The sequence below is a fragment of the Electrona antarctica genome, assembly GCF_951216825.1.
Source record: "Electrona antarctica genome assembly, chromosome: 13".
Classification (NCBI taxonomy): domain Eukaryota; kingdom Metazoa; phylum Chordata; class Actinopteri; order Myctophiformes; family Myctophidae; genus Electrona; species Electrona antarctica.
The window spans coordinates 7,630,634-7,653,323 of NC_136794.1; the positions used below are offsets into that span (position 1 = coordinate 7,630,634).

The following is a 22,690-nucleotide window of genomic DNA, read 5'->3' on the forward strand; positions in this document are numbered from 1 at the left end:
TGCGCGATGCGCGTCCACGCATTCCGATAGGGGCTGGGCGCGGCCAGGGCGCTGTTCCTATTGGACGTCATTTGGATACAAAAAAAAGGGTGGGACGACCAGAGTGCTTTGGAGTTTGGGAGGCAGACACTTTGCAGTTTCGTCCTATGGTTTCGTCGCCCGGCAGCCAGACGGTGCCATGCGGTTGTAGGCCGTAGGCTGTAGTTTCAATAAAGGCTCGATAGCCTACTTATCGAGAAGTGATGTTTATGAAAGAGACAGACATGAGCCACAGAGCTCTCACCACACATATAACTATGTATATTGGGTGGGGTAGAGGTAGACTAATTATGTGAACATTACACTTGAATAGGCCTAGGCCCGCTCAGACAGTGACATCCTACTTAATTAAATAACTTTTTGAATACATTCTACTTGTAAGAGTGGGCTACAGCAGTTTGAGTGCAACATAGGCCTACTATACAGTGTATAGTAGGCCTATGTTGCACTATTGTTATTTTTCTTTAATAAAGGCTAGCCAGTGTATAGTATACACTGGCTAGCCTTTATTAAAGAAAAATAACAATACTTTTACTCCTTTACATGTAAGCCAATGTGTGAAAAAATAAAGGATAAAAACTTCATATTCTGCTTTTACTTGTAGCAATTTATTTTCATTTTTATTAAATGCATGTTGTGTTTATTTCATTCTTGAGACTCATTCATTTAGTATTTTTTGAGTGGTGTAAACCACTCCTACAACTGGCTTTGTTAGTCTGTGCAGAAAAAATGAGCATGGTTGCTATGTTCACCCTGTTCACCCGGGTGTGATTTCATTACGTCAGACGTGATTTCATTACGTCAGACAGGCTATATAAGACCTTACACCACTCAGTTCACACGGGTGTGATTTTTCTTCCATTATACTTTTAGTTTTATACTCATATATATGATTATGTCTATTAAAGGTACAATATAGTCCCTGCTATAGAAAAACATGTCTAGGAACAACCTGCTGTGCTGGCAACTTGGCATGCACCAAACAAACTCAAACAAGTCACAACTGACATTTTAAAACAAAAGGCTTCGTGTGGGGAGTGTTGATGGTTAACTCAACCTCAAAAGTTAACTTAACTTTTAAGGGAGGGAGGACTATAGGCTATTTATTTTGTAATAAACAGGCAAACTATTTGTTTCCACTTTAGATTCCCGCCCTCTCTCCATCCCATAGTGAGCGTGGGTGGCACATTTTTCACATTTGGGCCAGCCCAGGCAACATCCTCCCTGTTAAAAATTAACACATGCTGTCTAATAGGTTGTCCATGTCACACAATGACACATCTTTATTGGGCTACAACCTCGGATTAGGCACTTTTTTTACACTTTATTTTGCTTGTGTGACCGAAAATAAACATAGGCTATATGTGCATTTTACGGTATTGACATTTTATTATTATAAAGGTCAGAAAAACAAAGACAAAAACAATACAAGACAGCAAAATCGAGTAAATAAATAGTAAAATAAAAAGTAACAGACAAATAAACCAGTAACACGCCCTGAGGGCGAGAATGAAGTAACATCACCCTAAAGGTAGGGCGAGGTCACGTGCACGCATCTGCCTGGGTGATGGCAGACTGCTGGGCGAGCGCTGGCGCTTTGGCATGGGGGGGTCAGAATGGAATGAATTCTGTACTGGCCGTATATGGAGCGTGTCTTGAGTGTACAGGGTTTGATGAGGTCAGATCAACATATGGAATGTCAGACCAGGTCGGCTCCATATATGGAGATCTAAGGGTGGCAGCGGGGGCAGTGTCTTGAGTGCATGTACAGGGTTTGATTAGGGCCCAGGCATTTAGATTTGACGAGTGATGTCAAACTATACAAGGGAGTATGAATTCAAGTGAACTGTTTGGATTAGACTATTTTAATGTAGGCTATTATTTGTTTGTTTGTTTGTTTGTTTATTATTTATTTATTTATTTATTTATTTATTTATTTATTTATTTATTTATTTATTTATTTATTTATTTATTTATTTATTTATTTATTTATTTATTTATTTATTTATTTATTTATTTATTTATTTGCTTGTTTACAATTGTGTCTTTTCCTTTGATTAAGTGCATATCTTTTTCCACACGTAACAAAAAAAAAAATGCTATTTTATTTGATTCCGTATAACATGCTTAAACTCCAGGGCATTTTAGGTTATCCATTCTGTCAAAGAGCATCTGGACTCTAGAGCATGCAGCCATGCACCTGATTTGTAATCACACACACAGGCTGCTTGCTGGCTGCAAACCAGACAAAGCGCGCCGCACACTGGAGAGAGAAGGCGGTGCTTGCTGCTTGCCAGTGAATCATTGTGTGGATGTGTCACTGTGGGCTACAGGGCGAGTCTTTGCCACTGCCGTCGAAGAGGCAGCCGAGAAGATGCGCATCAACATGACGACAAACCTGAACCAGTACAGCTCTGTTATTGCGATGGAATAATGTCAAGACTCAAACTGTGAGTGTTTTTCTTTGGACGTATCCATTCATCATGTCATCTCTTGGTCTTGTGTTTGCTAAGATATAAGATGTTCAATATTTCGCAGCAGGTTTATTGCGATGACATTTTTGTTGCAATATTTAAAACACCAATTTATAGCCTAGGCTATTCTTTAACAGCTTAGCCAGCCTCTACGTTACATTATTCATGGTTCGTGAATTTAATAGGACTGCTCCATAGCGATATAGCCAGCATGAGCAGATCATGACGCAATTATTTGTTATTGTCTGAGTGTGTCATCGCATATAAGCACGTATAGGCCTACTGAAGTGATGCAGAAATGAGCAGAATGATTTTATTGCTAGTCTTGCTAGTTGCGACCAGAAATAGATTGCCCCATGCAGTCTCCTCCGCCTGTCCAACCTTTATGCAATTGTATTTGTCATCATGTCCATTGTCCATGTTCTGGTAAACAGGCTGGATGACTGACAACCTCATCTTGGAACACCCAGGCCTACCACCATCTAAATATATTTCATATAGATAGAGTATAGGATATACTACATGGTTTGGCTGTGTTGCTTTGATGGACCATTCCACTACATATAAGCTTACCAGCTGCTCCGGCTCTGTTGAAGTGTAGAGGATTAGACTTGATCTGTTGTTGTTGTTGTTTTCTTTTTTTTAATTACTCCAGGTCCTGACAGGATAGGGAACAAAATTACGCAAAGTCTTCCATGCATATTATTCATCTGTCCCTCTTTGTTTTGTGTGGAAGTGTGTGTTTGAATTAATACATGTCTTGAGATTTACACGTGAACCGTCCTCAGCACATAACACAGATAACATAAGAACAGCTTGTCTCCAGGTATAGTGAAAGATCTGGTAATGTGTGAAGAGAGAGAGAGAGAGAGAGAAAGAGAGAGAGAGAGAGAGAGAGACAGAGAGAGACAGAGAGAGAGAGGAGGGAAGAACTTTTTTTAAATCTATCTTTATCTATCTTTTTATAGTACAATATTAAAGATTCACCCCTGTCTCCTCATATATATCCCCCAGTATTACCCTCCCAGATCATCAAAATGCTATCTATACCTTCTGGTGCTGAGTCTGACAGTCTCCCAGTTGTCAGGGTAACAGGAGATTTTACCCTTGTCGTGACTTCTGTCTGATTGTTGTGTGAAGATGACACACAACAATAAGTGTGCGCGCGTGTGCGTGCATGCGTATGTGGGTGCATGTGGGTGCCTATGGGTGGGTGCACATGCAATGCATGCATGCTTTTAGAATGAACAGCGTTGAATATTCTCCACAGGACAGATCAATGTTATAGTCATGAAACCAATCAACCCATTAATCACTCACAGACTTGGTATCCATGGTTACAACAAACTATGAGTCTCCCGCTCCAGCAGTCTGACAGATCAGACTCGAGGGACAGCTATGGGGTAGTAAACTCAGCTCTGCACCGATACAGGATCAATAGACAGGGAAATGGAGCAGAGCAGAGGGGTCATAGGGTGACAGCGGGCAGGAAGACAGCTGCAAGGCGCGCCCATGCAGGTGCATACCACATATAGGCCCTAATGCAGCAGCCTGACAGTTCGAATCCCGATCCCGAACGTCCTTTGCTGTGTGTCACTCTCCGTCTCTCTCTCTCTCTCTCTCTCCCCATGTACTGTCTATCTCCACTATTATGTAATGTCATCAATACAGGCAGAAAAGCCCCAAAACTATTTTAAAAAACAGCGCCCCCTGTTGGTACCCTAGACATAGGGATGGACATAGGGAGGGACGGACATTGCTGTTCCTTGGTGTGGTTGCACCACTCAAAAAAAGAAAGAAAGACAAGAGGAAAGAATAAATGTAGAGAAATAATGACGTCAGTGGATGACAAAGCAGAAGCGCGGAAGAGAAAGAGTGACAAAATCTGAGAGAGGATGAATGAGAGAGAGAGAGAGAGAGAAGTGAGTTATGGGGGGCATTATGATTTATAGAGTGCGAGAAAAGGGAGAGAGCAGGCAATGAGGAGGAGAGCAGAGACACACTGCAGTGTAGTCGTTGAGGACAATGTATGCAGGGCAGGCCCTGGTTTACACAACACAAGCCTTCCAAACTGGGTTATACTTTCCTCTCCCCGGCCTCCAGCCCCATGGGGCTGGACGGCTGGCTGCCATTCTTCCTTGCGGAGGCCTGAGGGCCACCTCAGAGCTCTATCATTTCCTTGCCTCAGTCAGCAGCAGCACCTCCATCCTCTACTGCACCGTCATGCACAGTGCTCTCACTGGGGTGGTCTTGCCTCAGCGCCTTCCCTGTCGGCAGGGATATAGGTGGTGACAGATGTTCGATAAATGTAATGGCAATGTTGAGTGGCCCCCTGCAACTTCACATTAGAGCCACTGCAGGACTTCCTAGAGAGTTTCCCCGTGCTGCCCTAGGCAGCGGAGAGATTACAGCATGTTATTTTCGGTTTCCCACTGACAATAACACACCCCGCGCGGCCTAATGAGGCACTCAGTATTGTCTTGTGTTTGGTCTCATTTGAAGCTGCCAAGATAGAGATTAAACTGGCAACAACAAGTGCTGTGGTTGAAACCTCATCCTGGAAGTGTGCACATAATAACCTCATAACTGTCATGTGTAGTGTGTACCTGGAAGCATTCATACTACTATGTCTGTGGAATTGTGTTATGTCCACGCGGCTGCGTTTAAATGGATGTTACAATATTTTCACGTGTTCATGCATGGTGTGATGTCAAAACAGCCTCCTCACGTCACGTGTAAAAATAGACCTCCATTGCTGAAGTCCTTCCTTACACATGAATGCTCAGCCATATACGCACAGTTGGCTCTTTATCAGTGTGCCTCGCACAATGTCAAATACCGGTACATAGCAATGCACACACACTGTACAGCACACACGATGGCATACACAAACATGTGCACACAAACTGTGTGTGTGTTTGTGTGCGTGTGTGCGTGCATGCGTGTGTTCCTGTGCATGTGGCACACTTGGCCTGCAATGCACAAATTAAATGTCAACCTAAGCATTGGCGACATGCCACCACACAGGATATGCAAAGGTTGCCTTGGGAAGGCAGTCTCAGGTCAGGTTACTAGTCTTCATGAGAACATGCTTCACGTTTCCAGCTTAATCTTTCACATTTCCCTCTACTTTTTGGTACTGTGCCATTCATTCTGAGTTTGTGTATTTATGCTCACAGGCTGCCACAGGTATAGGTTAGACTTACTGTGCATTTAGTGGACTGGATGCTGACACCGTTGTAGTGTCAGCATCCAACTGACACCGTTGTAGTGTCAGCATCCAACTGACACTGTTGTAGTGTTTGTAGTTCAATGATGATACAGAGAGTCAGAGAGTGAAGAAGAGATAGAGGTATGTAACAAGAGAAAGAGACAGAGACAGACTGTGTGTGTGTGTGTGTGTGTGTGTGTGTGCGTGAGTGCACGCATGCCATATGATATATATTGTTGTTTGTGTAACATTTGTGCAGTTGTGTACTACACTCATTGGCTGTCTCTAGGCAGACTTCTATTTTCAAAGTTCATTATTTTCATGGTTAATTATGCACAGTATAATCGTCAGTAGACAATGAGATGTGAGCACAGGTTCACATGTGTCTTCACACCCCCATCTGTCTGAGAAAAAGTCACACTTGTCGAATACAGACCCTGTTCCCACCGCCTGTTAGCACAGTGTCGCATAAGCATCTATGCATGATTATGTACTAAAATCGTAGTAGTAAAAAAAAATAATCACCAATTCACAGTCAAAATGACATATCACCACCATGAGAAATATATGTGTGGGTAGATATGACGGTAATCCATCATCAAGATGTTATGCATTAGATGAGTCAAAAGCATGATACTCTATCCATTGAAATGCCAACAACATAGCAATATTATCAGCAAGATGAAAATGTCCACGCTGCATCACCTGTTTCTGCACAGGCATGAATAACTTATATTGATTTTGTTGTTATCCTGTCTGTGTCCACAGATTCACCTGTGACTACTGATAACAACAGCAAAGCTAAACACGTAAAGACAAGGAACCCACACAAAGAACAGTGTGCTGCCGCGTGGGCTGGGCTGTGTGTCCCGATTCCACCGGGAACCATTAACCTGGAACCTGTCTGTCTGTCCTGAACCTGAACCCCATTGCCCTGAGCCCTGACTTCTAGCCACTATGTCCGGGAAAGAACGCAGCCCCCGCCATCGGCCCTGGTCGGTCTACCGGGCCAACACCTTTGATCTCTCATCTGAGATGATGGGGCTGACTCTCTCAGGTAACTATAAGTAACCGGCTGCTACCATGGTAACCTGTTTTCTTTTTGAGGGGTGCTACCCCCTCCTATGTCCAGCTTTGAGGTTTGTGTAAACACAAACATTGTCCTAACACAAACATTGAATGCCATTGACAATGAATGGCCATCTTTGAGTGTTTGTGTAAACACAAACATTGATGTATGATGATAAGAGCGCCCCTCACTTCACATGAGTGTGATTTTTTTATGTTAAAAAAGTGGCAGAGCTGTAAAACAAACCACTTTATTTCTATCTTTCGCTATCTCTGTCTTCTCTTTTCTGTTTGTCAGGCAATAGCCAGGACCCTGATGAACCTGTGCTGGAGTTTAGTTTGGGTAAGTCATGATGATGAGACTAAAGTCATCCAAAATTAGATTTACTTGCCGTTCAGTCAGGACAACTCATGCATGGATATAATATATTTGTATTGAATATAAAATGAGCAATATATTTATTATGGTTTGGCAATTAATTGGATCTGCTTTTTATGTACGGTACGGTACGGTATGTGTGGTTAGAGTGTCCGCCCTGAGACTGGGAGGTCGGGGTTCGATCCCCGGCCGGGTCATACCAAAGACTGTAAAAATGGGACACTCATGCATCGAGGGTTGGATTGGGGTAAGTCCCTGCGACATACTAGTGTCAAGTCCAGGGGGTGTACTTGTACATCAAGCTGCCTCACGCTACAGAAACAGGAGATAGGCTCCTGCCCTATGCTACTTACTTACTTACTTACTTACTCTGATCAAGCGCATCAGTCCCAACCATAGGGACTCCGAATCCCCCGCACATTAACAGAAGATCCAAAACAACATGGTAGTCATTATGGGGTCATTGGGGTGGTGGCGGGTGAGCAGCAGCAACTGCACTGAGTTTCCTGACTGTACGAGCTTTGATCATGTCTGACAGGCGTGACGCATTATTTGTTCAACATGACAGCATCACAGCATGTCACATGTTTATCAATCACTAAGCATAAATGCTTTTACATACAGTATGTATACAGTAGGTCCCAAGAGCTATACATTAGGATTAGAGACTAGCCTGTTTGAAAATGTAATGGTTTGTAATCTCCTCCTATGTATGATCTTCCCATGCAGCCTGCAGTGAGCTGGTCACCCCAGCACTGGACCATAGACCTACAAGCTTTGTAGCAGTCAGCTGTACCACTCCGCCTCAGGCCTTCTGGACCAAGCACGCCCAAACAGAGATCATTGATGTACAAAAAGCATCATCGTGCTACTTCATTATCGGCTCCCATCATTCAAATAACACAAAATCCCATTTCTGCTGTACTTTAAACATCTCTCTCTCTCTCTCTCTCTCTCTCTGTCTCTCTCTGTCTCTCTCTCTCTCTCTCTCTCTCTCTCTCTCTCTCTAGGGTACCAGTAACCCTATCTTCCTGAGCAGCATAGCTTTCTTCCAGGACTCTCTGATCACTCAGCAGACTCAGATTAAGCTGTCTGTATATGATGTGAAGGACCGTTCTCAGGGCACGGTGAGCACCTCTACCATAGACTCTTGTCCACAGACTATTATATAGCAACAGACCCAGGAACAGTTTGTGTTTTCATACCATAGACTCTTGTCCACAGACAATTAAATAGCAACAGACCCAGGAACAGTTTGTGTTTTCATACCATAGACTCTTGTCCACAGGCTATTATATAGCAACAGACCCAGGAACAGTTTGTGAACTACCATAGCCTCTTGTCCACAGACTATTATATACAGTAGCAGCAGACCCAGGAACAGTTTGTGTTTTCATATCGGTGGGAGTCTTATGCGTAAAAAAGAAAATCTATTCATGTATGGACATATTGATGACGTCCCCTGGTCAGTGCTGATTTGCGTTTGTCAAATACCGCTATAAAAGTCAAAAAGTGCAAATTGTGGCAGACAAAATAGTAGACCTGTCACCATTGTGAAACACTTGAGCACATGGCCCGTAGGCTGAAACAGAAAGCCGTGCACAGAAAGTCCCAGGAAATGAGTCATGGCTCATGGACATGGTCACATGCCTGCATACTCTCACCCACAATACATGGATATATTGTATGGCATGTAGATTTTCATTGAATTAATCCTATTAAAAAAACGTCAGCAGACGCCATTTTGCACCATCAGCCTTTTTTTTTTAAATGTTTTTTTGTGGCTTTCACCTTTATTTTATTCATTTATTTATGGAGGGACAGACAGTAGGCTGACAGGAAATGGGGAGAGAGATGGGGGGAAGACATGCAGTAAAGGCTGTCGGGACCCGCGGCACACTGCCAGACTGGATTACCAGCCAAGGTGCCTGGACCATTGAGCCATGGCCCAGGCCGCACCATCAGCCTTTTAATTGAACATGCACACACACAAACACACCCTTTTGCAATGAAGCAGTCAGTAGAGAAAATATGTTGGAAGCATGCCTCATTTGATGAGTTAAAGACATGTGTTCATATTCATAACATGTGTATACACATTATGTTCAGAGCAGGTCGTCCTTGGGCTAGACACTGACACTGCTTTTGTGTGTGTGCGTGTGTGTGTGTGTGTGTGTGTGCGTGCGTGCGTGCGTGCGTGCGTGCGTGCGTGCGTGCGTGCGTGCGTGCGTGCGTGCGTGCGTGCTGCGTGTGTGCGTGCGTGCGTGCGTGCGTGCGTGCGTGCGTGCGTGTGTTTCATGTGTGTCAGATGTATATGCTAGGTTCAGCCATGTTTCCTGTGAAGGAAGTTCTACAAGACAAACACCACAGACTACACCTGGCTCTGAGGTAACAAACACATTTACATATTGTAGTAATCATAAGGGAATCTATTTAGGAAGAAATGGTGCTACAGTAACAGTATATATCAAACCATTAGTGGTGCCTAAACTAAGATGAAGAACTATAGTAGAGAACCTAGCAGTGATTCTCAACCTTTTTAATTTCAGTTCGAGACCACATGCGGAGCCCATTTGATACCATTTGCTGTATCTGGGACCCCAATTGGCACTGTAATAATTAGGGATGTTCCCGATCTGATCCCGATACCACAATTTCTGTGTTAGCCGATACCAATAACGAATACCGATACCAGTGTTGTGATCTCGTGTTGTGTTTATAGCTATCTAGCTATATATCTCGTGTCGTGTTTATAGCAGACTCCTCACTCATATTTGTACTTGCAGTTTGGGAAAGCAAACTCCACATGCCCCAACGTTTTATTCACCTGCCATATAGTGTCAAGTTGTCAACCCCTTACCCCTGTGTCGGATTGGTGGTTAGACTGGCATATTCGCCGATACCGATACTGTATGCATACAGTAGTACCGGTTGGTTGCCAGCTGAAGAACCACCATGTTTGTGCGTGATTGTGGTCATTTATCCTTTACCAGTGATATAAGACAGAGCACTGCATGTGTTTGGCAAAATAATGACTTAGGAGGAATGTTGAAGCCGGCAATTCTGGGATGTTGACTGACAGTCCTTGATGTCGCTGTGTGTCGATCAGGTCAGCGGAGAACGAGCGTGTCGGCAACGTCACCATCATTGCTTGGCAGATAGAGGAGAAGCGGGACCAGAGAACTCCCGTGGCTAGGCTACAGAGGGGAGACACTGTGAATGGACGGGTGAGTGGACAGGAAAAGGTTCTTCATCTCCATTCTGAGGAATTAGCCCTTCGCTAAGTCCCTCCCCAACCCGTCCTTGTCCAATAGGCACGTTAGCAGCGAAGAGACAGGTCAAGCTGTCATTCTCAACCATTGAGATGCATGTTAACCCAATTTGACCTGAGATCAGATTCTAAAAATGTGTTTTCTGAAAAAGCTATGTTTCTATCGTTCTTCGATTTAAAAAAAATAGCAGACCTACAAGCTCGTAGCGCGCCACCGAGATCCGCTATTTTTCAATAGCTAAAGCATAACATAATGCTAACACCAAAAGGGGTTCCCTCCCAAAATGGGTTAAATTATGGGATTTCTCCATATAAATAATGGATCATTTCAGAAGCAAAACCTTCTAAATGTCTTCTAAATCTAGTCAACCAGGCCTGCAGTATAGGCTATGCACTGGACAAATGTGCATGACATTATTTAAATAAACTAGAAATAGAGGAAATGACAGAGGGAGAAATCAACTTTTAACGACCGCCCGACAGGAGTTTTCATGTTGCACGGTAAGACTACGGTCATTAGTATTATTGCCATCACCTGGGGTGGGTCAGTCGAGTAACTTTCCAGACGTTAAGCTGTGTAAATGTTCAACAAAGCCATACAAAATAACACTGACAGCTATGAGGTGCGAAAGCTTGACCTGCATAGCAACAGTTGCTAAACTATTTGGATTGGCATTGGACAATCGCTTTTTGGGGTGGGATTTAGTGAAGGGCTAATTGTGGTAGACATACTAGATATAGGGAGGTTTGTATTGTATTATCTACTGTCCATTATTTACATTTTCCACAGTGACAGCATACAGAACCAATTTTTACGTGTGTTTTTGTGCATTAGAATCTTTGCTTGATGTGGCCTGTTTTGTGCTTAAGGATAGAGTTGTTATCACTTGCCTGATCTCGACAGATCTATAGGGAAGTCACTTTCACCTAACTAGCTCTTCCTGTTCTCTCTGCTTTGCATGAAAAAGTAGGACAGGATAACCATAGAGGCAAATGTGACAGGTTGATAGAATCTGGTGCAAGTAAGGCACGGCCGCACGGCTATTTTTCAGTTTCTTCTTACAGATTGAAAGTTTTCAAATTATGTGTCATGCCATTCAAATCATTGAAGAAGATAATGCTTATTTGAATATCGTTAAAGCTCAAATAAATAAGCGGAGAAAATGCCTGTCAATTCTCATACAGTACATGTTATCTCACATCTCTCACAGCAGTTTAAGGACTAGTATTTTGTGATCCTAAAAATGCTTTTTGTTGAAATTAGTGGATTATTCATTCAACATTAGTTGTGTAATATGAAAAAAATATATATATTTTCCTGATTTACGCATGTTTGCTCCTTGCGACACATTAGATCACATCCTGTCACAAATATATATATATATTTATTTTAAATGTTTCTTTTTGTGGCTTTCGCCTTTATTTTATATTTTGTATGGAGGGATAGACAGTAGGCTGACGGGAAATGGGGAGAGCGATGGGGGGGGTGACGTGCAGTAAAGGCCGTCGGGATCGGGAGTCGAACCCGCGGCACACTGCCAGACTGGGTTACCAGCCAAGGTGCCTGGACCGCTGAGCCATGGCCCAGGCCATCCTGTCACAGATATGAATGTGTGGGTGCACGTGTGTGTGTTTGCGTGTGCGGTGCGATCAGATGGTGCTGCCAGTTGACGAGAGCCTGACTGAGTCAATGGCCATCCGGTCAAAGTCTGCCTCTCTATGTAAAGACCCACTGCTGAAGGCAGGTGAGTGTACAGTATGAATCGGTGTTGGTTTTTGGCGGGCCTTGATGCCGTCGTAGTGACTGATTTTACACTTGCTGAAAATACCTGAGCTACAAGCTCACAACGTGTTGCGCTGCAACGCGTTGTGAGCTTGTAGATCAGGTATTTTCAGAAAGCAACCAAGTGTAAAATGACTTATACTGGATCTCTTGTCCACTAGTCCTTAGTCTAGTTTTTATTTGTTGAAGAAATTGTCAATATATTTAGTCTTGGTTTTAGTCATCATGGCTTAGTTTTCATTTAGTTTCCATTTAGTTTTCGTCAGTGATAAAAGGTAGTCGACGAACATTTTTCGTCTTTTTTGTTTCTTGAATTAAAGTTGTTCCTACTGTTTTATGTAAAGCGCTTTGGGTACTTAGAAAAGCGCTATATAAATCTGAGCTATTATTATTATTATTATAGTATTAGTCGACGAAATCAACACTGGTATGAATCAAAGATTAGTCTCTGTTCTCTTTTCTGTAAAAAAACGAAGAAAAAAAAACGAACATTACCAGCAGCCAGTTCAAGTTAAACCTTATTGTCACGTCACAAGTTTACACCAAGTCTAAGGGAGTGGGTGAATTTCTGCAATTCTTTTGTTGTTTGACGGTTCAGTGTTTGGAGGCATCATGTCACGGATGTACCGCTTCCCCACCACGGACGGAAATCACCTGAGGATCCTAGAGCAGATGGCGGAGAGCGCTCTCTCCCTGCACATCCCTCGGCAATATGTTAAACTGCTGCTGGAAGAAGATGCTGTCAGGTAGCATGCATCTTTATTCAAGTGTGTGTGTGTGCGTATTTATTATGCAAGCCGGAGTCAGAGTTATGGCCTGGTTAACATTAAGAGTGAGTGATCTATTTTAATCACATGAGCCACATGGACCTTTTATTTTGAACTATATGAATATGAATATGAATATGAATATGAACTATATGAATTTGTGGTTCTAAAATATAACGGTGTTTGCACACTGGTGCGTTTTTTTCAACCGAATATTGGAGCGAATCTCAGAGGACATAAAAAAAGAAAGAAATCAACCTCACTTTATGTGCAAACGTGATTGTTTACACACTGCCGCAGAATATTTCTTCCATTATAAAGGTTGTTTGGGCCGGGGTCGATTTTATCCGTTTTACGCAGCTGTCTAGTGGGATGACAGGCTAGTGATACTACTACTACTACTACTACTACTACTACTACTACAAAACGCAGCGAAAAAAACATACCAGCGTGCAACCACCTTTAAACCTGCTTGCCCTCTATAGCTTGAATTTATGTATTAAAATATCTTTGAAATATCTTTGAATGTTGTGTGCGTGTGTGTGTTGCACGTGTGTGCGTGTATAAAACAGGGTGTGTGAGTTCGAAGAGCTGGGTGAGCTCTCCCCATGTTGGGAGAACCTGAGGAGGGAGATGATCACCCAGTACCAGACTATCATCCTCACCTACCAGGAGACCATCAGTGACCTGCATGAATACAAGGGTCAGAAGAAGAACCAACACCAGTGTTATTATTATAACATCCACAAACATCATTTTGAATAATACTAGTTTAATCTTTTCTTATTTTTTATTCTTACTAGTCTTATTACGTTTGAAATGTACTATGTATTTGTATGCTATGTCCTGTATGTCAGTCCTGTTTGTATTGTTTGATGTTTGATGTCTGGGGACTGCAGATGGAAATTAGCATGTTTTGCTAAATCTGGTATATTTACACTGCATTTTTAATGTAATGTTCATTAATATACACTGTCCCGACTAAATAAACGAATACAATAAATAAATAAATAAATGAACATGCATCATCTTGTCTGTCTCTGCACTGTATGAAAAATAACATGTCTTTCTTAATGTTCCCCTCCCAGGTCCCTCATTTAAATCAAGCACCTTGAAAGCAGAGAAAAAGTTGGAATTCATCCCCACTAACTTACACGTCCAGAGAATGAGAGTGCAGGGGGAGTCTGGCTATAGTAGGTCATCTCTATGCTCATCTCTGCCTGTGCTTATTCCTTATTAGGCCTGACGTCGAAATAAAAAAAACAATAGCTCTGAAAGAATATATATTCAAAGATTTGTGCTGCATTTTTACGATTTTTTAAAAATAGCAGACCTACAAGCTCGTAGCGCGCCACTCGGTGGCGCGCTATGAGCTTGTAGATCTGCTATTTTTCAATAGCTAAAGTATAACATAATGCTTAGTTAAAACACCCGTCCAGAATGGGTTATATGGACACAGAAAGGTTAATTAACCTACGAAATATTCTCTCTCTCAGATTGGACGTATGACGTAGTGACCATCGGTGCCCCCGCAGCACACCATCAAGGCTTTAAAACCTGCGGCCTCCGGAAATTGATCCACAAGCTGGAAGAGGCTAGGAAGCAGTAAGTAGTACTGTATAAAATGAATAACACCAGGTGCCTTTGTGTTTGACGGAGGATATTCGGTTTCATGATTAGATAACGAACTTGTTCTTCATCTGTTTTTTCTCACCCTTACTTGTATCAGAGTTTATGAGGAGGAAAGGTGAGATTCAGTGCGATGCATGAGGTTGTGTACGTGTTTTGTGTCGTTGCCGTGTACCATGTGATTGTTCTACTTAGTCTACATGTACACTAGAATATTTGTTTGACCTTCTAAAGTGGAGACTTTTGAAAACACGGTTGACTCTGTTTTGTTTTGAACACTGCGGCGCTGCACTGTAGACGGGCAGTAGCGCGGAGACCTTTTCAAGACCAAGAGGCACACTTTCGCTTCCCGATTAGATCTTGACTCACTGATCAGTGATTAATTCGACATGGATGGCGAATTGTTGTTCAGTTACGTTTCGCATTTTATAATGCTACTGTCTACATGCACATAGGAGACAAGCTATTATACATTATACCAGTAAGGCGCCTTAAAGGCGAGTAAGCGACCGCTAGGGCTGAGACACTCTACCGGAATAATGTCACTTCATTATTATAATTTGTTTTAATCAAAGGCTACATAGGCCTGGGCTATACCTATAGGCCTTTTGCAAAAGAGATATTTTCGTCCTCCGTTTAAAAAAAAATCCCTGCCCATATGACGCAGAAACGCATTGAACACAGGAGAAAATCACTGCAGTAGCAATTACAAACATTACGGTGCCTGTTGATGTACTTACTGTCAAGAACGACATTGTTGCTGCAGATTGAATTGGACCAGTACTCACCGGTACAGACTAGAGTACCAGTCCTGCTGACCTTTGCGCGTCCTGAACACCATTATCTTATTAGGTGCTCTGCTCACGCGCACACATGTTCTCCACAGTTGTGGCTCCGGCTCTAAGGCACCGGCGTACCTGCCTCAGGACGTCGTGAGAGCGAAGGAGCTGATTGGTCAAATTAACACTCAGAGGACCCAGGTGTGTTACTACGCTGAACGTCTGTCCCGTGCAGCGAAGGAGCGCTCGGCCAATGCTCTTGAGAGAACCCTGGCCATCCTTAAAGAGAAGGTACTACTTAAACACTGAGCTCAAAGGAATTGGTGCCAATTTAAGTATACTGATACGTACTATTACTTTTACTATTGTGGTGGTGAATGTCCTTTATATCCGGTATCTTCTTCTACTTCAGAAATGTCTTTAGATACCAATAATGCGGAGGGGGGTTGTGGACTTGTGGTTGAATGATACAAAATGATGTGCTCATTTTGTATTACAATTACTATTCTATTATTTGGAAACATCAACGAAATATAATGTTATGTAAATTATGATATATCACAAAGTGTATTAATGCTCCCGCAAAGAATGCAACTATTGTTTAATATGTTGCGTTGCTACTTGCTACCCAAAACCTAGCAGTTATCAAAAGATTTGTTTTTGGTCTTTATTGATAGTAATTAGTGAAGACAGACATGCAGGAAAGTGGGAAGGATAGAAGGGGAGAGACCTGCAGCGAAGGTCGTCACGAACGGGATTTATGTGGCATGCGCCGGCCCTGGACCACTAGGACCCCTTTAATTCAATTCTACTGATACATTCTAATTCCTATAACCTTTTTTTTTGCTATTGACAATGTTGCTATTGTTATTGTCCATGTACCATCCATACATTCCCAAATGATGAAATCAACCACCACAAACCCTCTCCTCTCACCTGTCTCCGTCTGGCCCCCGGCCCCTCCCTGCACTTTAGACTCGGCAGCTGGTGACCGTGTGTGACTCCAAGCTGCTCTCCTCAGCCATCCTGGCCTTGAATGCTGCTCGGCCAGAGTTCAATAACGGTCTGCAAAGCACCCCGTCGCCCTCCTCGGCCTCCCTGTCGCCCTCCTCTCGCTCTCCCTCCGCTCGCTCTCCCTCCTCCCGCTCTCCCTCCCGCTCTCCGTCCCGCCATCCGACCTCGCCGTCTCGGCCCGCCGTCTCGCCGTCTCGTCACGGAGCACACTCGGAGGGAGAGGGGAGAAGAAGCAAGCGCACCTCCTTGCATACCGAGTGGCATGAAGAAGAATGGGTAAGCATGCACTGTTATATCAGTCTCTTAATCCATTCAGTACGGGAACCCCTTTTGGTGTTTTAAGCATCATGTCATACTTTAGCTATTGAAAAATAGCAGATCTACAAGCTCATAGCGCGGCACCGAGTGCCGCGCTACGAGCTTGTAGGTCTGCTATTTTTGAAAAATTGTAAAAATGCGGCACAAATTTTTGTATATATTCTTTCAGAGCGAACGTTTTTAACTCAAATCTTTGCGTCTGAGGGGTTCCTGGAATAACATATTTTCAGATCGGGGTCGGTGGCCAATTACGTCTTGGGGGGTCCTTGACATAAAAATGTTTGAGAACCACTGACATAGAAACACAGGTTTTTCAGGGTTAAAAGTATTTGCAATGTTAGATACTTTTCCATCTAATGTGTGCGTGTGTGTGTGTGTGTGTGTGTGTGTGTGTGTGTGTGTGTGTGTGTGTGTGTGTGTGTGTGTGTGTGTGTGTGTGTGTGTGTGTGTGTGTGTGTGTGTGTGTGTGTGTGTGTGTGTGTGTGTGTGTGTGTGTGTGTGTGTGTGTAGGAGAAGGTTTGGATGAACGTTGATAAGAGTCTGGAGTGTGTGATTCAGAAGGTGGACCGATTGCTCCAAAAGGACACTCTCCAGAGTGACAGCAGCTGTGATGACGTCTTTTCACTCGCTAATGAAGAGCCAAGTAGTGCTAAGAAGAAAGGTACACGCACACACACACGCACACACGCACATGCACGCACGCACGCACGCATACACGCAAGCACATACCCACGCACATACCCACGCACGCACATACCCACGCACGCATGTATGCACACACTGCAATAAAGTACAATCTTTGCATAATTGATCTGTAAACAGCTATGTTAATCTCATGAGGTCTCTGTAGAAACCAGGAAGCTTTCTGGATACATCCTGAACATAAAGAAAAGGGTTTCCTATCAGCATCACCACCACCTCCATCATCATCCTCATCATCCTCATCATTGTTTCATCAGAGTCCTGCATGCCTACCTCACCCTGTACGAGAGAATTGTAGGTTCATTCTCATACTCTCCCAAGAACATATTTTTTTTGAAAAAGGACAAACTTTTCTTCTAAGTCATCTAAACTGCAGTAGTTTAGCGTGCGAGTGGATGTGTAAAGTCTAAATATAATATGCATATATTCTTTACTTTCTTTCAACTCTAGAGGTAGAAAAGGTAGAAAAGACTTCACCAGGTAAGAGAGATATTATAAGCCAACTTTTGTTTCCATACAAAAAATTCTTTCTAGTTTTTAACCCTGAGATGATATATTTCCAGGTGAATGGAGCGAGGCGCTGTACCCTCTGCTCGCCACGCTGACAGACTGTGTGTCTCTGATGAGCGACAAAGCGAAGAAGGCCATGATATTTCTGCTGATGCAGGACAGCGCTCCCACCATCGCCATGAGGATCACCCTGCAGTACCGCCGTGACGTGGTGTTCTGCCAGACGGTCAGTCTTTAGCCGTTAGTTTCGGATACACAAATAATGCTTCCCCTGGTGCAGTAGCTACTGTAGCTATGCCATCATTCATACACCTACAATCGTTGCTGTCGGGAGGAAACCTCATAACTACATTTTTAAGGTTTTTGATCAGTGCTATTGAACACCCTTTACGTCTGTGTGTTGTTTCGAAAATATTGAACCAATGGAAAGTAGTAAAAAGTGCTTTGGACAAAACGTCTTAACTCCATTGGACCCTCAAAATGTCTGCTAAAGCAACTAAAGGCCTATTCATAGTCTGTTTTTTTGGTGGTGAGGTGACCACCGAGCGGTGGTGAGCTGACCACCGGAGCTGAAATAACGTTGAGCGGTGGTGAGTAAAAACAGAGAGAAGGGATGGAGCGGTGGCGGTGGTTTGCTCTTCACTGCGGCTCGTGACGTCATGTTGTAGTTCGGTGGTCACCTCACCACCGAAAATCCAGACTATGTATGAGCCTTAACTCCACCACCTCTCCGACTCTCATGTATAGGTAATTGACAATATATAAAGTTACAACACCAACTTTGATGAGGCTGTATTGCTTTGTTTTAAAAAATATAAGATTTTCTTAATTTCCTGAACATTTTATATTTTTTCATTTCCTGTAAAATGAACATTTTGGAGTTATGAGGTTTCCTCCCGACAGCAGAGTTATGGTACAACCATACAGGTACAGGCATCTTTGTGATTCGGTATATATAGTAATGAGACTTGGTTGATTTCAGATGACGGCTCTGATCTGTGGTTTTGTCATCAAACTGAGGAACTCTCTCAATGACAACGGCTTCCTCAGGCAGCTCTACACTATCGGCTTGCTGGTGCAGTACGAGGGCCTGCTCAGCACCTATGGTAAACATATATGTTTGTTGTTTTTAGACGGGAACCCCTTTTGGTGTTTTAAGCATTATGTTATACTTTAGCTATTGAAAAATAGCAGATCTACAAGCTCATAGCGCGGCACCGAGTGCCGCGCTACGAGCTTGTAGGTCTGCTATTTTTGAAAAATCGTGAAAATGTGGCGCAACCCTTTGAATATATTCTTTCAGAGCGAACGTTTTTAACTCAAATCTTTGCTTCTGGGGGGGTCCCTGGAACAACATATTTTCAGATGGGGGTCGGCGGCCAATTACATATACATTTGGGGGTCCTTGACATGAAAATGTTTGAGAACCACTGACATAGAAACATGGGTTTTTCAGAAAACTGTCAGGATTTAGAAGACATTTGTAGGTCAAAAATGGGTTAAAGTATGCTTTTCACCACAAGGATATGAATGTGTGCGTTGGCAGTAGCTGTTTTGTTATCCTATATCTCTCTAAAGGGGAGGAACTGGCCATGTTGGAGGATATGTGTGTGGGAGTGATGGACCTGAGGAATGTCACCTTTAAAGTGACGCAGGCGACTTCAGTCTTTGCCCCAGACATGCTGCCTGTCATCACGGGAAACAGGGACGGCTTCAACGTGAGGGTCCCGATGCCGGGCGCGCTGTTTGACACGCTGCCACGGGAGATCCAGAACGGGATGCTGCTGCGCGTGCAGCCTCTGCTGTTTAATGTGGGCATCAATGAACAGCAGACCTTGGCCGAGAAGTGAGTGACCAAAAATGACATTCTGTATACGTAGGATAGAGTGGGAACATTGAGACGTCATGTGAAATTTGATGTGGCACAAAAACCCAACTCCTGCAAATGTTTCATAACTGACATTATGTACAGGTTCAAATGTGGACTATGTGACATGTGGAAAACTTGCTCACTGTATAAAAGATGAAGGAAAACTCCTTGGACCGAGACTTAAGAAAACATTTTTTCCATTTATTTTATCATGCTCATAAAGTGCTCTGTGCTCAAAGTGCAATTAAAAGCAAGCGTTTCGGTCCTAAGACCTTCGTCAGTGCTATATGTGCTAGATACTGTATAGCACTGACGAATATAGTTGATATATAAGACATTTTTATTATATACTGTATATTTTTTAAACCTGGTGCTAAATGTCAGTTTCGATATATTTCCGGTTTATTGCCCAACCATAGTTAGAGGTGAGAAGCCTTCAATGAGGATTGGAGTGATCTAGTGTTAAGCTTCTGGTGAATTAATCTCATTCAAGGAGAAATGGCTATAGCAACTGAAGCCCCACCACATCATGATTTATATTTTTTAGTAATAACAGTCAAATTCATCCAAAGTGTTTCAATGTATCATGTGCATTTCTCCCAGCTTGCTTATTTGATTATGGGAAATTAATCGCAGCCAGTGCCTTCTTATGCAGTAGGACGATGATGACATTTCATTAAACTAATGCTTAAGTGCAGAAAAACAAATTCAGTAAAATAAGCTAGCCTGTGATGTCGTGACGTGAATTGTTTTCCACTATAATGTTGATCTATGTGTCCCTATAGGTTTGGAGACACATCACTGCAAGAAGTGATCAATCTGGAAAGCGTGGCTCGACTATCCTCATACTATGACCAGTTTAAAGAGGTCCTACCAGAGGATAGTGAGTAATCTCTTAACACACTTTCACATGGCCATGATCACCAAATAATACCTTATTTTTTTTATTATTTGGTGTGTTGGTGATCATGGCCATGATGTGCATGTCCATATCCCCACCCTGCTTATAACTGACTCTTATGTGATCTTACATTTGCTTCCTCTTCCCAGGCCTCCCTTGCTCCCGAAGCACGACCAGTCTGCCTGAGCTGCTTAAGCTACTGAGCCAGAATGTCACCAACACCAAGAAGTGCAAGAATGTGGAGATTCTTTGGCAGGCAGCAGAGGTATATCTCTTGTTTGTCCATCTCCTATGCTTTTGGATTGGCAATTTTACTCGACTCTTGATTCATGATCTTCTGCTCATCCTAGGCATGCCGTCGTCTGAACGGCGTGCGCTTCACCAGCTGCAAGAGTGCAAAGGACCGCACGGCCATGTCTCTGACTCTGGAGCAATGCCAAATCCTTCAGGCTGAACATGCCATGGCCCCACAGGTGTTCTCGCAGGCCCTAGACTGCATGCGCAGGTCAGCTATATCATTTGAAACCCATTCTGTATGGGAACCCCTTTGTGTTTTAACTAAGCATTATGTTATACTTTAGTTATTGAAAAATAGCAGATCTACAAGCTCATAGCGCGCCACCGAGTGGCGCGCTACGAGCTTGTAGGTCTGCTATTTTTTTTAAATCGTGAAAATGCGGCGCAAATCTTTGAATATATATTCTTTCAGAGCGAACGTGTTTTTTATTTCGACGTCAGGCCTAAATGGGTTCAACTCACTCACAGTTAGACAGGGCAGTGTTGTTATACTGTGACAAAGCCAATGGCAATGGTACCGTATTATGATGAAGCTATGTCAAAATACTGTGAGTAATTCATCCACGTTATTTGCACCCTTTTACCCTACAGTGAAGGCTGCAGGAGGGAGAACACCATGAAGAACGTGGGATGCCGTAAATACGCCTTTAATTCCCTGCAACTGAAAGCCTTTCCTAAGCACTACCGCCCTCCAGAGGGGACATACGGGAAAGTAGAGACCTAACTGGGACTCTTCTGTCTGTCACACAAACATGCCAACAGAGAAGAAGGACAAGAAAGATAATGGGGATGACACCACGTGAACAACAATAACACAAACCAGAACAGCCCTTTGTTTAATAATGTGCTTTACTGTAATGTTGAAGTGCCAGTGCTTCTGTAGAACATTTTATAGCAGTCTCCCTCTTACGAGCAACACGGTGTTTTCTTAGTGTGTTACGACGATAACCACTACACAGGGAAAATCAATACAAAAGAACACTGTACTTCATTGTGTCAGTAGCTAGTAGCAACTGCAAGCGTTCCCCCATTCCACAACGTTGTCCCCACTTCGCTCACACTCAACACCTAGGATATGATGTCACATGTCTTGGTCCTCTTATAGGGATAATGACATGACAAACTATAACATGTCTTTAGTCACTGTCCAGTGGTTTTATAGTATTGAAGAGAGTATTTAAGAGCAGCTGCCTTTATTTGAAATCTACTGTAAATATTCTGCAGGCTATGCAGCAGGTGGTTCGACTGCATCAAATGAAATGCCTTTGCTCGTTACAGCATTCGTGTGGACCTAAACTCTGTCATCAAGGGACAAATATCTTACTCAGAGCATGTATTTGGGCTTGTTTTGTTTTAGTTCATCATCTGTTTTACCCCCACTGTCTCTTATTTTTTTAGTTTTATTTGGTTCTACATATCTGTAGACCTTCTTCAGGCATTCTACATATCTACATTCAAGATCACTATGAGCCCAGCTCTCTTTCTCTCTCCTTCCAATAAGCACAGACCAAAAAGAAAAAGAAACTAAAAACCAACCACAAATCAGACAATATTTGAAGACTTTTGTATAAGCGTATATACTATTCCTTTCTGATTCCTGGGGTCATTCTGATGCCATCCTGTATTGCAGCTAAGTAGGTTCGGAACAACGGTTCACAAAGATGGGGTTTCCTTTAGT

General features: G+C 43.0%; 1 protein-coding gene across 2 annotated transcripts; it reads left to right on the plus strand.

The window, feature by feature from the left end:
• Nucleotides 1-6,681: 6,681 nt before the first annotated feature.
• inpp4aa (inositol polyphosphate-4-phosphatase type I Aa) lies at nt 6,682-21,791 on the plus strand (the record flags this gene model as incomplete). Of its 2 annotated transcripts, XM_079517603.1 has the most annotated exons (22): nt 6,682-6,781; nt 7,091-7,135; nt 7,901-8,019; nt 8,182-8,298; nt 9,480-9,559; nt 10,281-10,398; nt 12,097-12,187; nt 12,824-12,971; nt 13,565-13,695; nt 14,081-14,185; nt 14,489-14,597; nt 15,508-15,691; nt 16,376-16,690; nt 17,243-17,393; nt 17,885-17,914; nt 17,998-18,170; nt 18,927-19,050; nt 19,523-19,790; nt 20,600-20,697; nt 20,865-20,980; nt 21,066-21,220; nt 21,604-21,791. In XM_079517603.1, the coding sequence occupies 22 exons, from the start codon at nt 6,682-6,684 to the stop codon at nt 21,734-21,736; spliced, it is 2,910 nt and encodes a 969-aa protein (XP_079373729.1). In that variant the 3' UTR covers nt 21,737-21,791. The 2 variants fall into 2 exon arrangements, with proteins under 2 accessions (XP_079373729.1, XP_079373730.1); XM_079517604.1 differs by lacking the exon at nt 17,885-17,914 and having other exon boundaries at nt 17,983-18,170.
• Nucleotides 21,792-22,690: the final 899 nt, after the last annotated feature.